Below are 16,331 nucleotides of genomic sequence, written 5' to 3'. Positions count from 1 at the left end.
GAAGATAGTAGAGGTTTAATACTAATTGTCTTTCTGCTCACAATTAAAGTTTTGAAAAAGTCCCTCGCAAAAGGACCTATATACTCTCCAGTATAAGACATATCATTAAAAAGGTAGAAACTAAACAATTCAATTTTGTTGCATTCCAATTTTACCAATTTATAGGTTGGAAAACCTACAGTTGTCAGAGAAAGAAACTACATATCAAATATAATATTGAGAGTATTACCAAGTATTTTCTGCTCTCTGATCCCAGAAAAGACTTGGTTATACAGTAAAATAATCTCTCCCAGCTTTAGGCTCACATTATGAAATATCAAATAAAGAGAAAAATGAGACAATGCCAACTCATACCTGGTCCAGATTCTTGCCCGTAACTGAGACCTGAAGTGTGCTTGGTCCGCACTCGCAAAGCCTGCGCCCTCTGCTGCCGGGCCATATCGCATGTCTGATTTGGATGCCATATTTGCTTGCAGTGGTAGCAGAACTCCGTTTGGCAGCCTTCCCTCTCACAGGTCAGCTTTGGGCAGCTGGCACAGCCATAGGCAATAACTGCATAACTGGGTAAGGAAATAGGAAGAGGTATCAGTAAGGTAAGAATGATCGGAAAAAGACAGACATTATTCACCAGTTTTGGCGGGGTGATGCTGACACTCCTTACCACTACCCACCATGTAAAGAAGAGTATACATGTGACACATAACACACACACACAAGCATGCCTAACAAACTGTAAAACATATTCGATGTGAGAAAGTAAATTTCGTCTTGAGATTCTAAAAACACAAATCATTTACCTTCTAAAGAAAAAGGGGAAAATATAATATTTAGCCTGGATTCAGTCATAGTTTAAGAGCAGTTTACCACAGCAAGTTTCACAAATAACAGGGTACAAAACTATATCGTTTTGATGGTTTGCTATATTTAGAGAGATTAGAATTTGTTTACATTAAAGGACAGAACGTTTGTAAAATGAAAGTATAGCGAAACTAAAGTATACTTTTTCATTTTTAACTTCCACAGTGAAGCTGGTCTGAGCACACAGCCTGAGACAATAGCCACAGATGGATTCAGGATCAACTTCTACTGAAAGCTCATTTTATTTTTCATTTTTTTTTTTTTTTAGCTCAAATCTATACCTTGAAATATCTACTTCCTTGACAGGCTCCAGAATCCAAGAATACCACTCATCTACCTTACTAATTAATACATAATAAGGCTATTATCTCCCTCCCCTTCCTTCCCTCTTCTGACACATATTCTTAGTAAAGATGCACAACTCAGAATCCATCTGCTCCAACATCAACTGTTTCTTGTAATTAACACTTATTTTCCAAGAATTATTCTCTCACAAACAATCCAATATATTTACAACCATTAGCCCTTCTGACTAGTTCAAAATATGTCAACCAAATGTTCATATTACCCTAACAAGTGAAGACTTAAAAAAAATTTAAAAAGTAATTTAAAGAAACAAAGAAGGGAAAATAGCAGTTGTGAAAGTTCAAATAATTTTTAAACAGGTCAGTAAGTGCAGGCTTAGGTGTTGCCGTTGGGCTTTGTTGTCCCCTATTCCACTTTCTCCTCCAATAGCCAAAGACCTCAAGCAACTTATAAAAAAAGCTAATAACTTTTTCTTGGATTTATTCTACTGTTTGTTTTTTTGAATGTACATTAGATGTTCATAACAGCAACTCAAGTTCTCAGATTTATTATAGATTCTGCAAGGTGATTTGAGAATGACACTGAAAATATCAATGACATATCATTTGTGTTATATAATACAATCTGTACTAAAACTCTTCTCAGAAAGAGCAAAGTGAGAATAGGTCAATGTATGAATGCAAATGATTCATATCCTATAGGAGTTCTGAGCAAATTTACCCAACCTAGCTGCAAAATAGCTACTACAGATAAACAATGTTTCTCCTAAAGAAAGTGACATGCTTGCTATTTTGTGTTAAACGGGAAAGGTACTGGATGACCTCAGTACCTTAAATCAACTTCTGATGATACAAATTACATAGACAGTCAAGAAGCCTTGATCATTTCCTGATCTATTGCTACCTCACCTGGTAGAAATAAATACTTATTAACAGATTTTTTTTTTCTTTTAAGACGAACACTTGACCAGATTGATAATGTCACTTTTGGGTGTGGAATTTGGTTCCAAGGAAGTAAAATAATCCCAAATACTCATGAGCCCACAACAATCTATTACCATGACACAGAATTACTCAGGGCACGAGACTTGGCATTCCTGTTTTTGGGCGCCTGGTCTGGGCTCCTTGTCCCTGACTCATACTGCATGACACTGAGCTAATTTAAATCTCCAAGCCTTAACCTCTATCCCAAAAATGGAGATATAGGTGCCTGCCACCGTCAAGTGTAACCAAACATATTCTAGAACTGCATTTGAGATCTTGCCCTGAAAGGTATGGTATAAAAATATAGCACATTTTGGGCGCCTGGGTGGCTCAGTTGGTTAAGCAACTGCCTTCAGCTCAGGTCTTGGTCCTGGAGTCCTGGGATCGAGTCCCACATCAGGCTCCCCACTCAGTGGGGAGTCTGCTTCTCCCTCTGACCCTCTTCCCTCTTGTGCTCTCTATCTCGCATTCTCTCTCTCTCTCAAGTGAATAAATAAAGTCTTTAAAAAAAATATATAGCACATTTTATCCTACTTCCTGGCCTTTGCATAATCTACTCCTTCTGCCTAGAATGTTCTTTCCTTTCTTCTTGCCCTGGCAAATACTTATCCACTTAAGAACCAGCTCAAATGTCATCTTCCCTATGAAATCTCCTTAATACTTAACCTCTCCAGGCGGCTGGCTGCCTACTTTATGCCTATGTACAATTACTTTATACTACTTATCACATTAATTATCTGTTTATATGTGTGCTTCCCCAACCAGACTAGACTCAACGAAAAGTATCATCCATGTTTTAATCTTCAGGGTCTAGCATACTGGTTCATGCTCAAAATACTTGTGTTGAATGAATGATTGAGACCCTCTCCTGTTTAGTTTTTTACTTTCCCCAGGCCATTCTAACTCTTCTCCTGGGCTATTACTTTACCCTAAAGCAATCTTTAAACGTTATCCATGTATCTATTGGTTTACTATATGCCAGGTACTAGAACTTAGACCTAAAATTTTGTCTAAGCCCATTTTAGGAGCAAACCCCTAAATTCTGAATAGGGTAATCTTCCTCAGGTAGTCGAAAAAAAACTTCATCCTTGAGACCAAATCCGCTTTGACAATCTTGTTCCTTCTCTTCCATGTCCTACCCTGGAGCCTATCTCCTACCCTGCTCTTGGCTTAACCAAGAATTCAGGTTTGCTAATTAGAAGCTAAATAAGAGGGGAGAAAGAAGAAGCTAAATAGAGGGTGATGGAAATTACGTGCTGCTAAGAAAACAGATGTATCCTTCCCCCTCCCCTTATGTTTATATAAATTTACTAATTTCTTAAGTCTTCAGAAATATAATATGTGACAGGCTAGACCACAGCATTACCTAACTTTGGCCCTGGAGAAAAAAATCCCATTATTATGAATTTGATTATGCTCTAACAGACCCTAGTAGTTAAAGAAATGTGTTCCTATACCATGTTTGAACTTTCTAGCTCCAGGCCACATAGCTTCATTTACAAATGGACCCTGAGCATGTGTGAGGGCAGGAGAAATGCGCCAAGGTGTCATGGTTTGTACTCTTACTCTCTTCCTCTTTTTTTTTTTTGCCCTAGTTTAAATTTATGTCACCTCTTGGCCAGACAACTGAAAGAGACTAATATCTGGTCTCCTTATTCCCCACTCCAGTCCAAGTTCCAATTCCAGAAGGTTATCTATCATTATGTAACTCTTTTACTTAAAATCATTCAACAAAAAAGAAAGTAAAAGTCCTTCAAACCTAAACTTCTTTGCATGGCTTAGGTAAGTCTATCAATTGGAGTCCAGTCTACCTTTTCAGATTGATCTCTAGTTACTTTCCAGATCATGCTCTCTATATTGTGCATCCAGAGGCTGACCAAACTAGATTCCAGACCTACTACTGTATTTTTATACCTCTATGCATTTCACTTGCTCAAAACACTCTGGTTTAAGATGCCGTTTTCTCTACTCGCATCATTGTTTGCCTGGTATAAATTCCTACTTACATTCTTCAAGGCCCAGATCAAATATTACCTCCTCTGTGAAGTCTTTCTTGACACCATCATGCAAAATCTTTCATCTACCCTCTAAGAGCATTTGTGTTTTCTTTAGTATGTATTACACTGAATTTATAATCTGTTATCTATATCTATCTATCTAATCTCTTCTAACAGGCCAAACTCCCTGTAAAGAGGATGTCTAAGTCCTTTTTGTAATACCCAATATTCACTTAAGGAAAGTTCAACACTACGTAATTCTCAAAAGTGTCCACTGAATGATCATCTGTCTGTCCTCTTCTTGCCCTCCACTCCCATTATCTGTGTCTCTTTCAAAAACTGGGCTCTTCATTTTCTTTATCTACCTCATCAAAATTCAACTATCCCATTCTTCTGGGATCTAATGAAAAATTTTGCTCAGAGTTGTAGAAAAAGTTGGAATATGGATAACCTAGGCTAGAGGAACTCTCAATCTATTCAGAGCACAAGATTCATTGTTAAATAAGGACACTAACAGAAGACAGAGTAACTGTACAGAGTAACTGTTAAAGGAGTTTAGAAAACTGCAAATAATCAGGGAAAGTGTCAGTTTAAGATGCCATAGAAAAAACAAAAACATGTTTCCTGTTGATTTAAGTTTGGGAAAATTACACCAGATTGGAGATTTATACTGTATATTAGCATTAGCAAAATATATAGTGTATATTAGCATGTTTAAAGGGTATAAAAAGCTCAGAAATACATTTTGTTAAATCCAATACTTCCCAAGCTTATTTGATCACAAAATGTTTACCTTTCCAGTAATACCAAAATATACATTGTAAAATATTGATGTAAGTGAAAAATAGCAAACAAGATGAAAAGATGGTAGTAGACTGTAAAGGGGCTTAAATTATAAGGGTAGATCATATAAATAATCAGTACTTAAAGACATAAGAAGTCATTTTATAGGTCAAATATGAACAGTTTGAAGCAGGGGAGTGATATAAAATGTTCCACTTTAGAATGATACACTGGCAAATATGGGAAAGATGTATGGAGTTGGACGTAGATGCGCAAGTGAGGGGTGGGGGACAGAGTGAAGAGTTGTGAATATAGAAGGTACAGAGCTAAATTAAGAGAAGACGTCCAGATCAGCTATATCTCAATTTTTAAAATGTCATACCAGAGAGAAAGAGAGAGAGATAAAAGATGTAGGAAGGCTTCAGAGAGGAAAAAAAATCCCTTTCCACTGACTGAGAAATTTGTCTGCTCAAGGAGTTTGTTCTTCCTTCATAAATGTGCTAGAGATGAACAGAAGCTTCCTATTTATGGGATGGTCTAGCCCAGTTGCCCAGGAAGGCCAACAGCTGATACTACCTGTTAGGGTCAGGTAGGAGGGGGACTCTGCAGGAGAAAGAGCCAGCAATGAGAGGCTGGAGTGGTGGACCTGCACAAAGAATTTAGGTCAAGACAGCCTTATCTCCTATTCATCTGTACAGAAGATCTGCCCCTACACACCAGGAAATTTTCTGTTGCCTCCTTTGCTCATCCCTCAGTCTTCTAGAGATTCTAAAAGGGTTTAAAGATCGGTAACAGGGTACTTGAGAGGAAAACATTATATATTTACATGATGTAGGGGTTTCTGAGAAGACTCAGGCTTAAGCAGAGACTCTAAGGGGTATCAACTGCACCATTTATTAGCTATGAGACATTGAACTTAAACTTCTCTGAACTGTTTTCTCCTTTATAAAATAAGTGTACCATCACCATCCACCTGTATGAAACTAAAATTATTCCTGAATAAGCTTATAATCTGAAGATTATAAAGAACTATAAAAATGTCAGTTATTTATATTTTGAGTTAGTTTTATCTCATTTGAAAGTATGTTTTAAATATACTTGGTAATATTGTACTTAATAATATTAAACAATAATGTAAATGTTGCCCCACTGAAACTTGTTCTCTTATTTATGAATAAGATCATATTCAAGTATGGGAAAAGAAAAATTCAGGACTCTGCTCTACAATTATTTTGTAAACAAAAAACTTTTAATATATAGTGTTCTCATTATCATAATCACAGTGAAACTAATGACCAGAACTCTGTAAGACCACTTACATACCCCCTTCACCCTGCCAAATATAATTTTTTTTTTAAGATTTTATTTATTTGAGAGAGAGAAAGAGGGAGAGGGAGCATGAGCACGGGGAGGGGCAGAGGGAGAAGCAGACTCCTCACTGAGCAGGGAGCCCTACCCTATTAAATACATATACATACACACACAGAGTGAAGGGAGGACTTGATAAATTTGGCCACAAGAACTTGATTTGTGAGTAAAGTAAAAATGGTCAGGTACAAGAAGAAGAGAACTAGGGATTACACTTACTGCTCATTCATGATTTTTACCAGACACAGAAGAATAGAACAGTTTGAAACAAAACAAAACAAAACAAGCTGTTTTTCTACTGGCATTCAAGAGAGGTGGCAAAACCATTGGCCACATCCCCAGGGAACTCAGATACCTGTTTGGGAAATGACAGAATTTTAAAGTTACGCCCTGTTTATCTAACACCTCCAATTGCAGACCTCAAAACACTTTGCAAAGGGACGCCTGGGTGGCTCACTCGGTTAAGCATCTGCCTTTGGCTCAGGTCATGATCCCAATGTCCTGGGATCGAGTCCTGCATCGGGCTCCCTGCTCGGTGGGGAGCCTGCTTCTCCTTCTGCCTCCTCTGCCTGCCACTCCCCCTGCTTGTGCTCTCTCTCGCTCTCTGACATAAATAAAATCTTTAAATTAAAAAAAAAAAAGAAACACTTTGCAAACATCAATTAAGCTTCTCAAGTCAGGAAAGGATTAGGCCTATTTCAGATAAGAAAAATAAAGTAGATAAGAGGCTGTTCACAAAAAGAATCAGAAAAGAAACTAGATTTCAGATCCATGGCTCTCTCAAAGTTGTCCTTAGGCCACATTTGATAAAATGATACAAACAGTAGCATCCCCAATAATGCCAACAAGTGCATGCTTTTTTTAAAAAAAGGAAAGGTTGAGAGAAAAGAATATTGGCCTTGGTTGGAGTTAAGACCAGTGTTTCAAGGCTGGTTCCACCACCCACTAGCTATATGACCCTGAACAGTGACTCAATTTATTTAAATTTCAGTTTTCTCATCTGTAAAACTAAATCAAATCTATCTTACAATGTTGTAAGGATCAAATTAAATTATGTACGCCTGGCACCTGGGATACTTGGATGCCAGCTTTCTTTCTTTCTGTCGACTTCACCTTCTTTAAACCCACAGATAACACATTAAAAAAAATATATAAAATTATTATATGCTTTTAACTAGTTAAAAAAACCCTCTAGATGATACTAAACCAATACTTGGCTAAAATAAGAAATGGCCTTAATTCTTTATTAACTTTTAGTAATGGTTTACAGTTGTCACCATAAAGATTATAAATTAATTCCTGTCCATTTTTAATGTTGTGAGCAAAAACAGTCATTGACTTTAGAGAAATAAAAACAAAAAGGGAGCTTTTCCAGAAAAATAATCAGCAACGCCACATTTCTCAGTTAAAATTCAAGGAAACACATCTCAAAAAGGAGTTAACATACTATGTCAAAATTAACCATGCAGTGTTCTCTTAAGTAAATATTCCTTTGGTTCAGAAAATAGATCAATAGTATTTATAAAACCTATCATATACATTAGCCTCCTAAGGCCAGTGAGATCACCAGGCCACCAGATGTAAGAGCCTACAAGGTTGTTTCCAACACTTAGTAATTCAAAGTGAAAGTGATCTACCATAGACAAACACCATACCTTTGACCACACTTCAAAGTAATTTAGAAACCCCATCTCAGTGAGGTTAAATAACACACCCATCTCTAAACAAGTCTGGCAGAATAGAAAGACAGACGTTAACTCTTCTTACTCTCCTAGACACTCTTAAGACAGCTTCTTTTCAAGGGGACAAATAGTAGCATCATAGAAATCTTTTTTTTTTAAGATTTTATTTATTTATTTGACAGAGAGAGAGAGAGCACAAGTAGGCAGAGTGGCAGGCAGAGGGAGAGGGAGAAGCAGGCTCTCCGATGAGCAGAGAGCCCGATGGCGGGGCTTGATCCCAGGACCCTGGGATCATGACCTGAGCCGAAGACAGACGCTTAATGAGTGAGCCACCCAGGGTGCCCCAGCATCATAGAAAACTTAAAACAGCCTTGGTATACAAGCTACAATTAAAAGCCCTTCTTAACTCCTTTGAAGCAAAGGCCCATGCAGCTTTTTTACTACCATTACATTCACACACTGCAAGGAGTCCCTGGCGTCTTTTTGTCCCCAAAACATAACACATAAGAATAAAATGATCTGCCCAAGGTCACAGAACTGGTAAATGGCACAGTTTGACTTCCAATCACTTAGATAAGCTCTTCTTTGCTGCATGCAACCATTCATGGGATGTACTGACAATAACAGATTTTTTTTTAAGTGGTGGTAGGGTGGTCTCCACTGAATACTTTAGACAGTAAAATCTGGTGGTATTCTGTCTCTGCACATATTGCATATTTTCTCACTGACCTTAAAAATTCAGGATACATGGTGCCTTAAAAAGACTGTCGTCAAGAACTCAAGATCAGAGGGGCTGGATAACACATTTTCTCCTACCGCGTCAGCCTCTGGGCATCCTTCTTCTCAGTGCCCCGTTGCTTCTCTGGACAAAGAAAAGGTCCGTCCACTCCTCACCCTGCCCAAGGCAGCAGTGTAAGAACCACAGGGGGCCTCCCAACAGCTTGGCACAGAAGGCACACAACGCCCAGAGAGCCCCAGAGCTGCCAGTGAGCTGTCCTTTCCCCCTAGTGCCATTTCCATCACCTCCATCCCAACTTTAGCAGCTGTGGTCAGGAAGAACACACCTTCCCCCGTAATGCTGCGAAGTCTGCCCCTGGCCAAAGGGACACACCCCTCCGAACGCTGTGAGGCCCTCAGAATATTCTCATCCCTTCCTTTGCCAGTTATCGCCTCCCCGCCGTCATTAAGACATGGCCCCTACCTCTGGACAGAGGGGCGTGCACCCTACCTAAAAGCCTCTCCCTGCCTCCTGACTTGATGGACAGCTCCCTTCCCCTCACCGACTGCTCAGCCCCCACTTCAAGCCCTCGGGCAGGGCGGGTGGCGGGTGCCTTCCCCCGCTCGTCTGGGCTTGCGGACGGTGACCAGTTACCAACCCGCCGCAGTTGCCGCCTTCTCCTCCCTCCAGCCCTCACCTCTCCCCCGGTGCTGGGACACACACACGCACACGCTGCACCGAGGACCGCCTCTCCGGGCCGGCCACACGCTGGGTGGGGGTCCAGTCCCCCGACCCGGGTCCCCTCCGCCGCAGCCCCTGCCCTGGCAGCCACGCCCCCGCGCTCACCCGCAGTCCGGGGCCGGGCACCAGCGGCAGTCGGGGTCCGAGGCCAGGTAGCGGCGCAGCATGAACTCCTCGTACTTGTGCATGAGCGGCGGGTCGGCGAGCAGCAGGCGGATGTCGTGCGGGTTGAGTCGCTCGCTGCACTCGGGGCAGCTGATGGGCACCCGACTCTCGCTGATCTCCAGGCGCAGGTAGTGGCGGAGGCAGTCCCGGCACGAGCGGTGCGGACAGCTGAGCAGGCGAGGGGCCCGCTCGGGCGGCAGCCGAACCAGGCAGAGCGGGCACTCCACCTCCTCCGGGCCGGGGCCGCCGCCCTCTGTCGCCTCCTCATCGTCGAACCCGGGCCCGGCGGTAGCCGCGGCCTCCGCCTCCGCCTCGGCGGCCGGCTCGGTGGGCAGCGCCTCGGGCGGCGGGGCCTGGGCCGCGGCCGGGACCGGGGCGGGCGGCGGCGGCGCGGCCGGGGGCGGTGGCTCGGCCTGTGGCTTGGCCCGGGCGCGGCGACCGCGGGCCGAGGCGGAGAAGACACCGTGGAAGGTGAGGCGCCGGCGCCGGCCGCCGCTGCGGCACTTGGGGTCGGGCGCGGCCGCGTGTAGAGATGTAGAGCGCGGCGACTCGGAGTCCTTCTCAGAGCCCATGGCCCCCAGAGGCCGAGGAGCGAGGGGCGCCCAGCGCCGCCACAGCTCCCGCCTCAGCGCCCCCTCAACCGGCGCGGCGACTGCCGCCGCCTCAGCCGCCCTCCCCGAGATAGAAGCCGAGCGGCGGCGTCGAAGTGATTATAAAGCCTCCGCCCCGCGCGCCGCTGCCCACTGCGCAGGCGCTCCGCGGAGACACCTCACAACCCGCACCGCCCCCCGCCACCGCCGCGCCGAGAGGGGGGTGCTGGGCGGGGCCGAGCGGGGTGGGGCCGGGCGTGCTGGGGCGGAGCTCCGCCTCCTGCCAGTCATGGGGTTCCAGGGCAGCCATCTTGTGGAGGCGCTAACCCAACTGGTTTTCTTGGCCCCCTCCCCCAATTCTGTCACCCCGACCGCCTTCATCCCCAGGGTGGTGGTTTCGGTTTGCCTTTGCTCACGAATAGGATGATTGCCCCTTACAGCAAATGGTACTGAGGTTACTTCATCTCTAAAACATAGGCCAGGATAGATCACATGGTGATTCCCAACTGGTCCACCTTCCGACACTTCTTTTGTTAACAGCATTAATTAATAAAGAATACAGTCATTCGTTAAGCATCTACAAAGTGGAGGCATTACTAGATAAGACAGACAGGGTCCCCTATCTGCAAGGGATTTACAGAATAAAGCCCGAATTCCTTAATCTAGCATTCAGTGCTCTCTGTGAGCTAATAAACTGTATTGCTAGGCCCACTTCCCACTCTATCCTCCTGGTAGCTTGGTTGTTTACAGTTTGTGGGAGGAGGCCTAGCACCTCCCCCCCCCCCCCCCCCCGTATGTGTCATTCTTGTGCTCTCGGCAGCCTTCCTGATGGGAGGCAAACACACAACTAGAACAGCAATAGGAATGGTCTGTTAGGGTTAGGTTCAGTTGCACATAACCAAAGGAAAAAAAAAACTTACAATAGAAATTTATTTATTTATTTTTTAAAGATTTTATTTATTTGACAGAGAGAGAGGAGAACACAAACGGGAAGCGGATGCAGGGCTCGATCCCAGGACCCTGGGATCATGACCCTGGCTGAAGGCAGACACTTAACTGACTCAGCTACCCAAGCACCGGGAGATTTATTTCTCTGTTCAAAAAAAGAAGTCCAGGGGTAGGCAGTCCAGGACTGCTCTGCTACACTCAGCACTTGCTTTTCAATCTTAAGTTCACCTCATTATGTTCCACCTTTGGAAGGAGAAAGGAGAAAGGGGGAAAAGTGCACCCTTTCTTTTTAAGATACTGCATTGGAAGTCCCACACATTTTTGCTTACATCTCATTGGCCAAAACTAGTCCCATGGCTATATTGGGAAATACAGTCTTTTAACTGGACACAACGTGCTCAGCTAAAAATAGGGGCTCTGTGATTAACAGAGAAGGGTAGAGTGAATACTGGAAGGGACCAGGTGTCTTTCTCATGGGTGGAATGTAAAACCATGAGAAAGGTCCCCAGGAATAAGCCCTGAGAAACTTCAAACTTTTGAGGTAAAATAGTGAAAAAGAAGCCAGCAAAGGAAGCTAAGAAACAGGGGCTGTCAGAGGAGAAAAACCAGGCAGGTGTGATGTCACAGAAGCCATGGTAAAATGTTTCCAGCGGGGAGTGGTCAATTGTGACAAATGCTGCTGAGAAATCAGGAAAGAATAGAGAAGCGACCACTGGATTTGGCAAAAACCATAAGGAGGGGGAATGTTCTCTTCGAATAAGGAGGTTTGATGCTGGATGGCTAAAACAATTTCTATATATTGGTCAGAATAGGCTAGGCTTTGCTACGGTAACAACCCAAATAGCTCGATGGCTTAACCTAACAATGGTCTATTTTTTCTCACTCAAGCAATGCCTGATATGGGTCAAGGCACTTTCCAAGATACATATCCTCTACTCCACTGGAAAACTCAGCGATCCAGGCTTTTCCATCCTCGCCTCCACAACCTGCACACAAGGCTTTCAGGATTGCTTCAGTGAGGGAAAGATTGCTGGAGGGTTGTGCACTGGCAATTAAATACTCCAGCCTGGAAATGGAATTTCTCATATGAGCCAAATCTAACTGCAAGGGAGGCTGGGGATTGTAGAGGGGAGCCATGGACTAGTAAGTACCCAGTATTATCAAAGCCACGGTTCCCTGTAGTTATTTTTTATTCTATCCTTGGTGCCAAATGTCCTCATCAGCTGCAGGGCCCCCTTCGAGGAGGTGTGTGCCTGTGGTGGGGACAAAAGGTGGGGGAGAGGGCTGCCTTGTTCCTTGGGTCAGATTGTGTTGAAGGAGATGGGGATCCCCTGATTCCAGGCAGACCCAGATGGCTTTTAGGTGCTTCTCCCGGTGCAGCTGTCAGAATCCAAGCTTGCTGAAAAGCTCAACACACTGAATGTTTGCTTGTCTTGGCACTGGCACCCAAACAAACTGCCTCAGCTCAAAGCTGCCACCATCGGTACTTTGGCAGAAAGCTGACCTCTCATAAATGCCATTGAACTTTGCAATGGCCCCATTTCTACTGGGTTTTCTTCCCTTCTGGATCCATTCACCCTTGAATTGAGGGACTAAAGTAATTCCTCCCACTTTTTTTTTTTTTTTCTGTGTCCCTACTTGGTAGAAACTGAGTAGTGACTCAGGGAGATGGCATGAGAGAAAGAAGGATTCTTACTCATCTATTCACCCGTTCAGTAAACATTTAGGATACTTTGTGCTGGGCTGTTTGTCAGGCATGAGGGTCATGGAGATGAACAACGTAGCCTGATGAGGGTTACAGACAAGAAAGCAGGTCACTGGGATCCTAGGTGACAAAGACATGTACAAAAAGGAAGGCATATATAGAGGAACGCATGGTAAGCCTTGTGGTCAGGAACAGCTTTCCGAGGAAGAGCCCTTTGAGCTGGGTCTCCAAGGATGAGTAGGAGTTGACACTCATAAGTAGGGGAAAGGGCAGAGGGAGCCTGGAGGAGAGGCACAGGATTGGTCTGAGGAAATGTGAGCAGCAGGGTGTGACAGGAGAAGAGAATGTCTGAAAGGATGTGAGAGAGAAGAGAGAATGGAAAGTTCCTATGTTAGGACTCCATCAGATGCAAGGAAAAGAAGCCCAACGTGAACTAGCCTATGCCAAAAGAGCACGTTTCTTGGCTCATGCAACTCTTATAGACAAGTACTACAGCAACTGGGCCCAAGGACCAACCACACCCGGGAGCCACCTGCCCTCCTCCAGCTTTCAACTTTGCTTGTCTGCCGGCAACTGTTCCTCCACCTTCTCCTCCTCCCTCTTCTTTGAATTGTGGTAAAGTGTACATTACATAAAATACCACTATAACCAATTTTAAGTGTGGGATTCAGTGACCATTAATTATATTCACATTGTTTGTGCAACTTTCACCACCATCCATCTCCAGAACTTTTTTATCTCTCAGATTGAAACCCTGTACCTATGAAACAATCTTCTCCCTACTTTGATGTTTTCAGACCACTTACCTCTCCAGGCTGGAACTGTGCCCAACGGCAATCCCCAGCTCACGCCTCCTAGCTTCCTCATCAGAGAGATGAGAGAGTCTCTTCCTTTTGCTCCAAACCTCCCAGAATCCTTCAGGAGGGTTCTGATTGACCAGGCTTGGTCACATGCTCACTCACACCCTTGATCAGGGGGAATGGGGTGCCAAAATTGATAGTCCCCACCTGGACCATATGGTTGGACCAGGGGAGGAGCAATTCTTGTGTTTCCAGAAGAAGGGAGGAGCCCAACATGACCAGACGAAATATGAATCATTCACCAGAGATAGGTTGGGGCCAGGTCACTAGAAGCCTTGAGCACCAGGCTGAGGACCTCAGCTTTTATTCTATTAGGTAGTGGGGCACTGTGGGAACATAATAATCAAGGAGTGCAATATATGCAATGTAGTTGGTCTGCAAAATCTGATCTTTCTTTACTTGAGGCTCTATTTTTGAGCTTTCTCTTGCCTTTCAAGGTTGCTCTGAAAGCTAATTTCAATCAGATGTCACCTGAATACTGACTAGACCCCAGCTCCTTCCCCTGGCCTCAGAAGTGACCTCTACCTCTTATGACCCCTACTCTTTCCCTCTGGATCAAGAGTGGTGAATGCCACAAGTCCAACCTGGGTCGCCTCCTGTCTCCAGGTTTCTTGGCCCTCCCTTCTCCCCACCTGCTTCAGTGAATGGCCTCCCCATTCACCTGGAAGTTCTCCTGCCCCCGATCTGTCCTCCAACTCCCACATCCAAGTCCATTTTACTTCTAAAGTGCTTATAGAATCTTACCTGGCTACAAGCCTCATTATTTCTCTTGCCTGGACTTTGGCCCCAATTCCTCAATTGGTCTCTTTTGTGAAGCCACCAGCTCATGTCAATCCCTTCTACAGTTCCCATTGCCAGCCCCATCTCCTTCCATGCCTCTTAGAATAGACCCATTTGGCCTTTTTTTCTTTTTTTTAAAGTAATCTCTACACCCAACGTGGAGCTCGAATTCATGATCCCGAGATCAAAAGTCACATGCTCTACCAACTGAGCCAGCCAGGTGCCCCTTAAAAATATGGGACACTTCACAGATTTGCATGTCATCCTTGCATAGGGGGCATGCTAATCTTCTCTGTATCGTTCCATTTTTTTTTTTTTAGATTTTATTTATTTACTTATTTATTTGACAGAGAGAGAGATCACAAGTAAGCAGGCAGAGGGAGAAACAGGCTCCCTGCTGAGCAGGGAGCCCACCGTGGAACTTGATCCCAGGGTCCCGGGATCATGACTGGAACCGAAGGCAGACGCTCAACCACCTGAGCCACCCAGGTGCCCCGTATCGTTCTATTTTTAGTGTATGTGCTGCCAAAGAGAGCACCATTGGGCCTTCTTGATGTTATCTAAACATGCCCCAAATTACCAAGTTTTGTTTCCTTTGCAAATGCTGGTCCCTCTGCCTCTCATGCCTTTCCTATCTCTCTTCATTTGGTGTAATCACTTGCATACTTCCAGACTCATTTCCTTGGTCACGGCCTCCCTTCCTCCAGTCAGCCCCGCCACCCTCCCACCTTTGTGTCTCCAGGGCACAATGGAGATAACTCTAGTGTCACACTTATTGCTAGGATGACCACATAATTTATGGTGCAAACCCAGGACACTTCTGAGAACGAAAGGGAATGCCATGATTAATTGCCCTGGTTCAACGGGTGTCAGCTAGTCTCTTCCAGGCTAAGGAGGAGGCATGGTCAGCCACCTACACCCAGCATTGTTGTAAAACCTGGCACTTAGTGTTTTCATTTATCTTGTTCATATCTCTCAGCCCTTTTAGACAGTACTGTTATTTCCCATTTTTTTAAGATGAAAAGATGGAGCTTCAGAGAGAGAAGGGACTTGTGGTCACACAGCCAGAAGTAGGCAAAGCTGGCCTGGGAAGCCGGATCATTAGATTCTAAACCCTGGACTCTTCTGACTGTAGAGGTTATTATATACTACTACACTTGACCCCTCCAACCCCAGAGTCTTATTTGTCTAGGTTGGTCATGTGTGGTCCCTCCAAGATGAAGGAGGAAGGTAGAAATGGTGTCTTGTTCAGCTTGTGCACCGGTCCTGCTGAGGGGCTAGCCTAGAAGGCCTCGGTGCATGTTTGTTACATAGATGACTTCATGAGGATAGAACTGTGTGTCCCATCTTAAAATCTGTGTCCGCCTCCACACCTAGTACCTAGCACAGGACTAGCCATGCATCTATTCATTTAATAAAATTTTATCAAACACCTACTGTGTGCCAGTGCTGTGTTGGTGATACAATGGCTTGCAAAAAGACAAGGTCCTTGTTCTCATGGAGCTTACTGTACAAACACGATCACAAATAAACATACAGCTACAAATTGGGATAAATGCTAAGGGAAAATACTGGATATTGAGGTTTAAGAAATATTTTGGAGGTAAATTTAATAGGTTTCGGTCATAGATTTGATGGGGGACAGCAAGAGGGACATGGCTATCAGGTTTTTGCTTAAAACAGAGATGGGGACACAAAGAAGAAACAGTTTGGGGAGAAACTGTGGTTGGTTCGGATGTGTGGTGCTTGAGGTGTCTGTGAGATTTCTATCTGAATCTTCCCCACCTCCAGGCAGGTTAACTGATTTGCCCAAAGCTACAAAATCTTGGCGAGTAACAGAAACCTGC

The 16,331-nt window shown here is 44.2% G+C and overlaps 1 protein-coding gene and 1 non-coding gene across 5 annotated transcripts in view; both read right to left on the bottom strand.

The window, feature by feature from the left end:
• Positions 1-10,290, bottom strand: part of RNF19B (ring finger protein 19B) — a 28,385-nt gene extending 18,095 nt beyond the window's left edge. For 3 of the 4 annotated variants that reach the window (XM_028113756.2, XM_028113754.2, XM_028113757.2), the window contains exons 1-2: positions 9,542-10,289; positions 355-560 (exon numbers count right to left, since the gene is read on the bottom strand). In XM_028113756.2, coding sequence (XP_027969557.1) covers positions 355-560; positions 9,542-10,173 — 838 coding nt within the window. In that variant the 5' untranslated portion in view covers positions 10,174-10,289. Of the gene's footprint in view, positions 1-354; positions 561-9,541 lie in introns of all 4 variants that reach the window. The other variant, XM_088022513.1, reaches the window with a different exon arrangement.
• Positions 10,291-14,713: 4,423 nt separating this feature from the next.
• Positions 14,714-14,818, bottom strand: LOC114217230 (U6 spliceosomal RNA). Its single transcript, XR_003610931.2, has one exon. It is a non-coding gene; the product is annotated as a U6 spliceosomal RNA (small nuclear RNA).
• Positions 14,819-16,331: the final 1,513 nt, after the last annotated feature.

The sequence above is a fragment of the Eumetopias jubatus genome, unplaced genomic scaffold (assembly GCF_037043125.1).
Source record: "Eumetopias jubatus isolate StellerSeaLion01/CBP00866 unplaced genomic scaffold, mEumJub1_p1.0 scaffold_4, whole genome shotgun sequence".
Lineage (NCBI taxonomy): Eukaryota > Metazoa > Chordata > Mammalia > Carnivora > Otariidae > Eumetopias > Eumetopias jubatus.
This window is presented reverse-complemented; position numbering and strand designations above follow the sequence as displayed.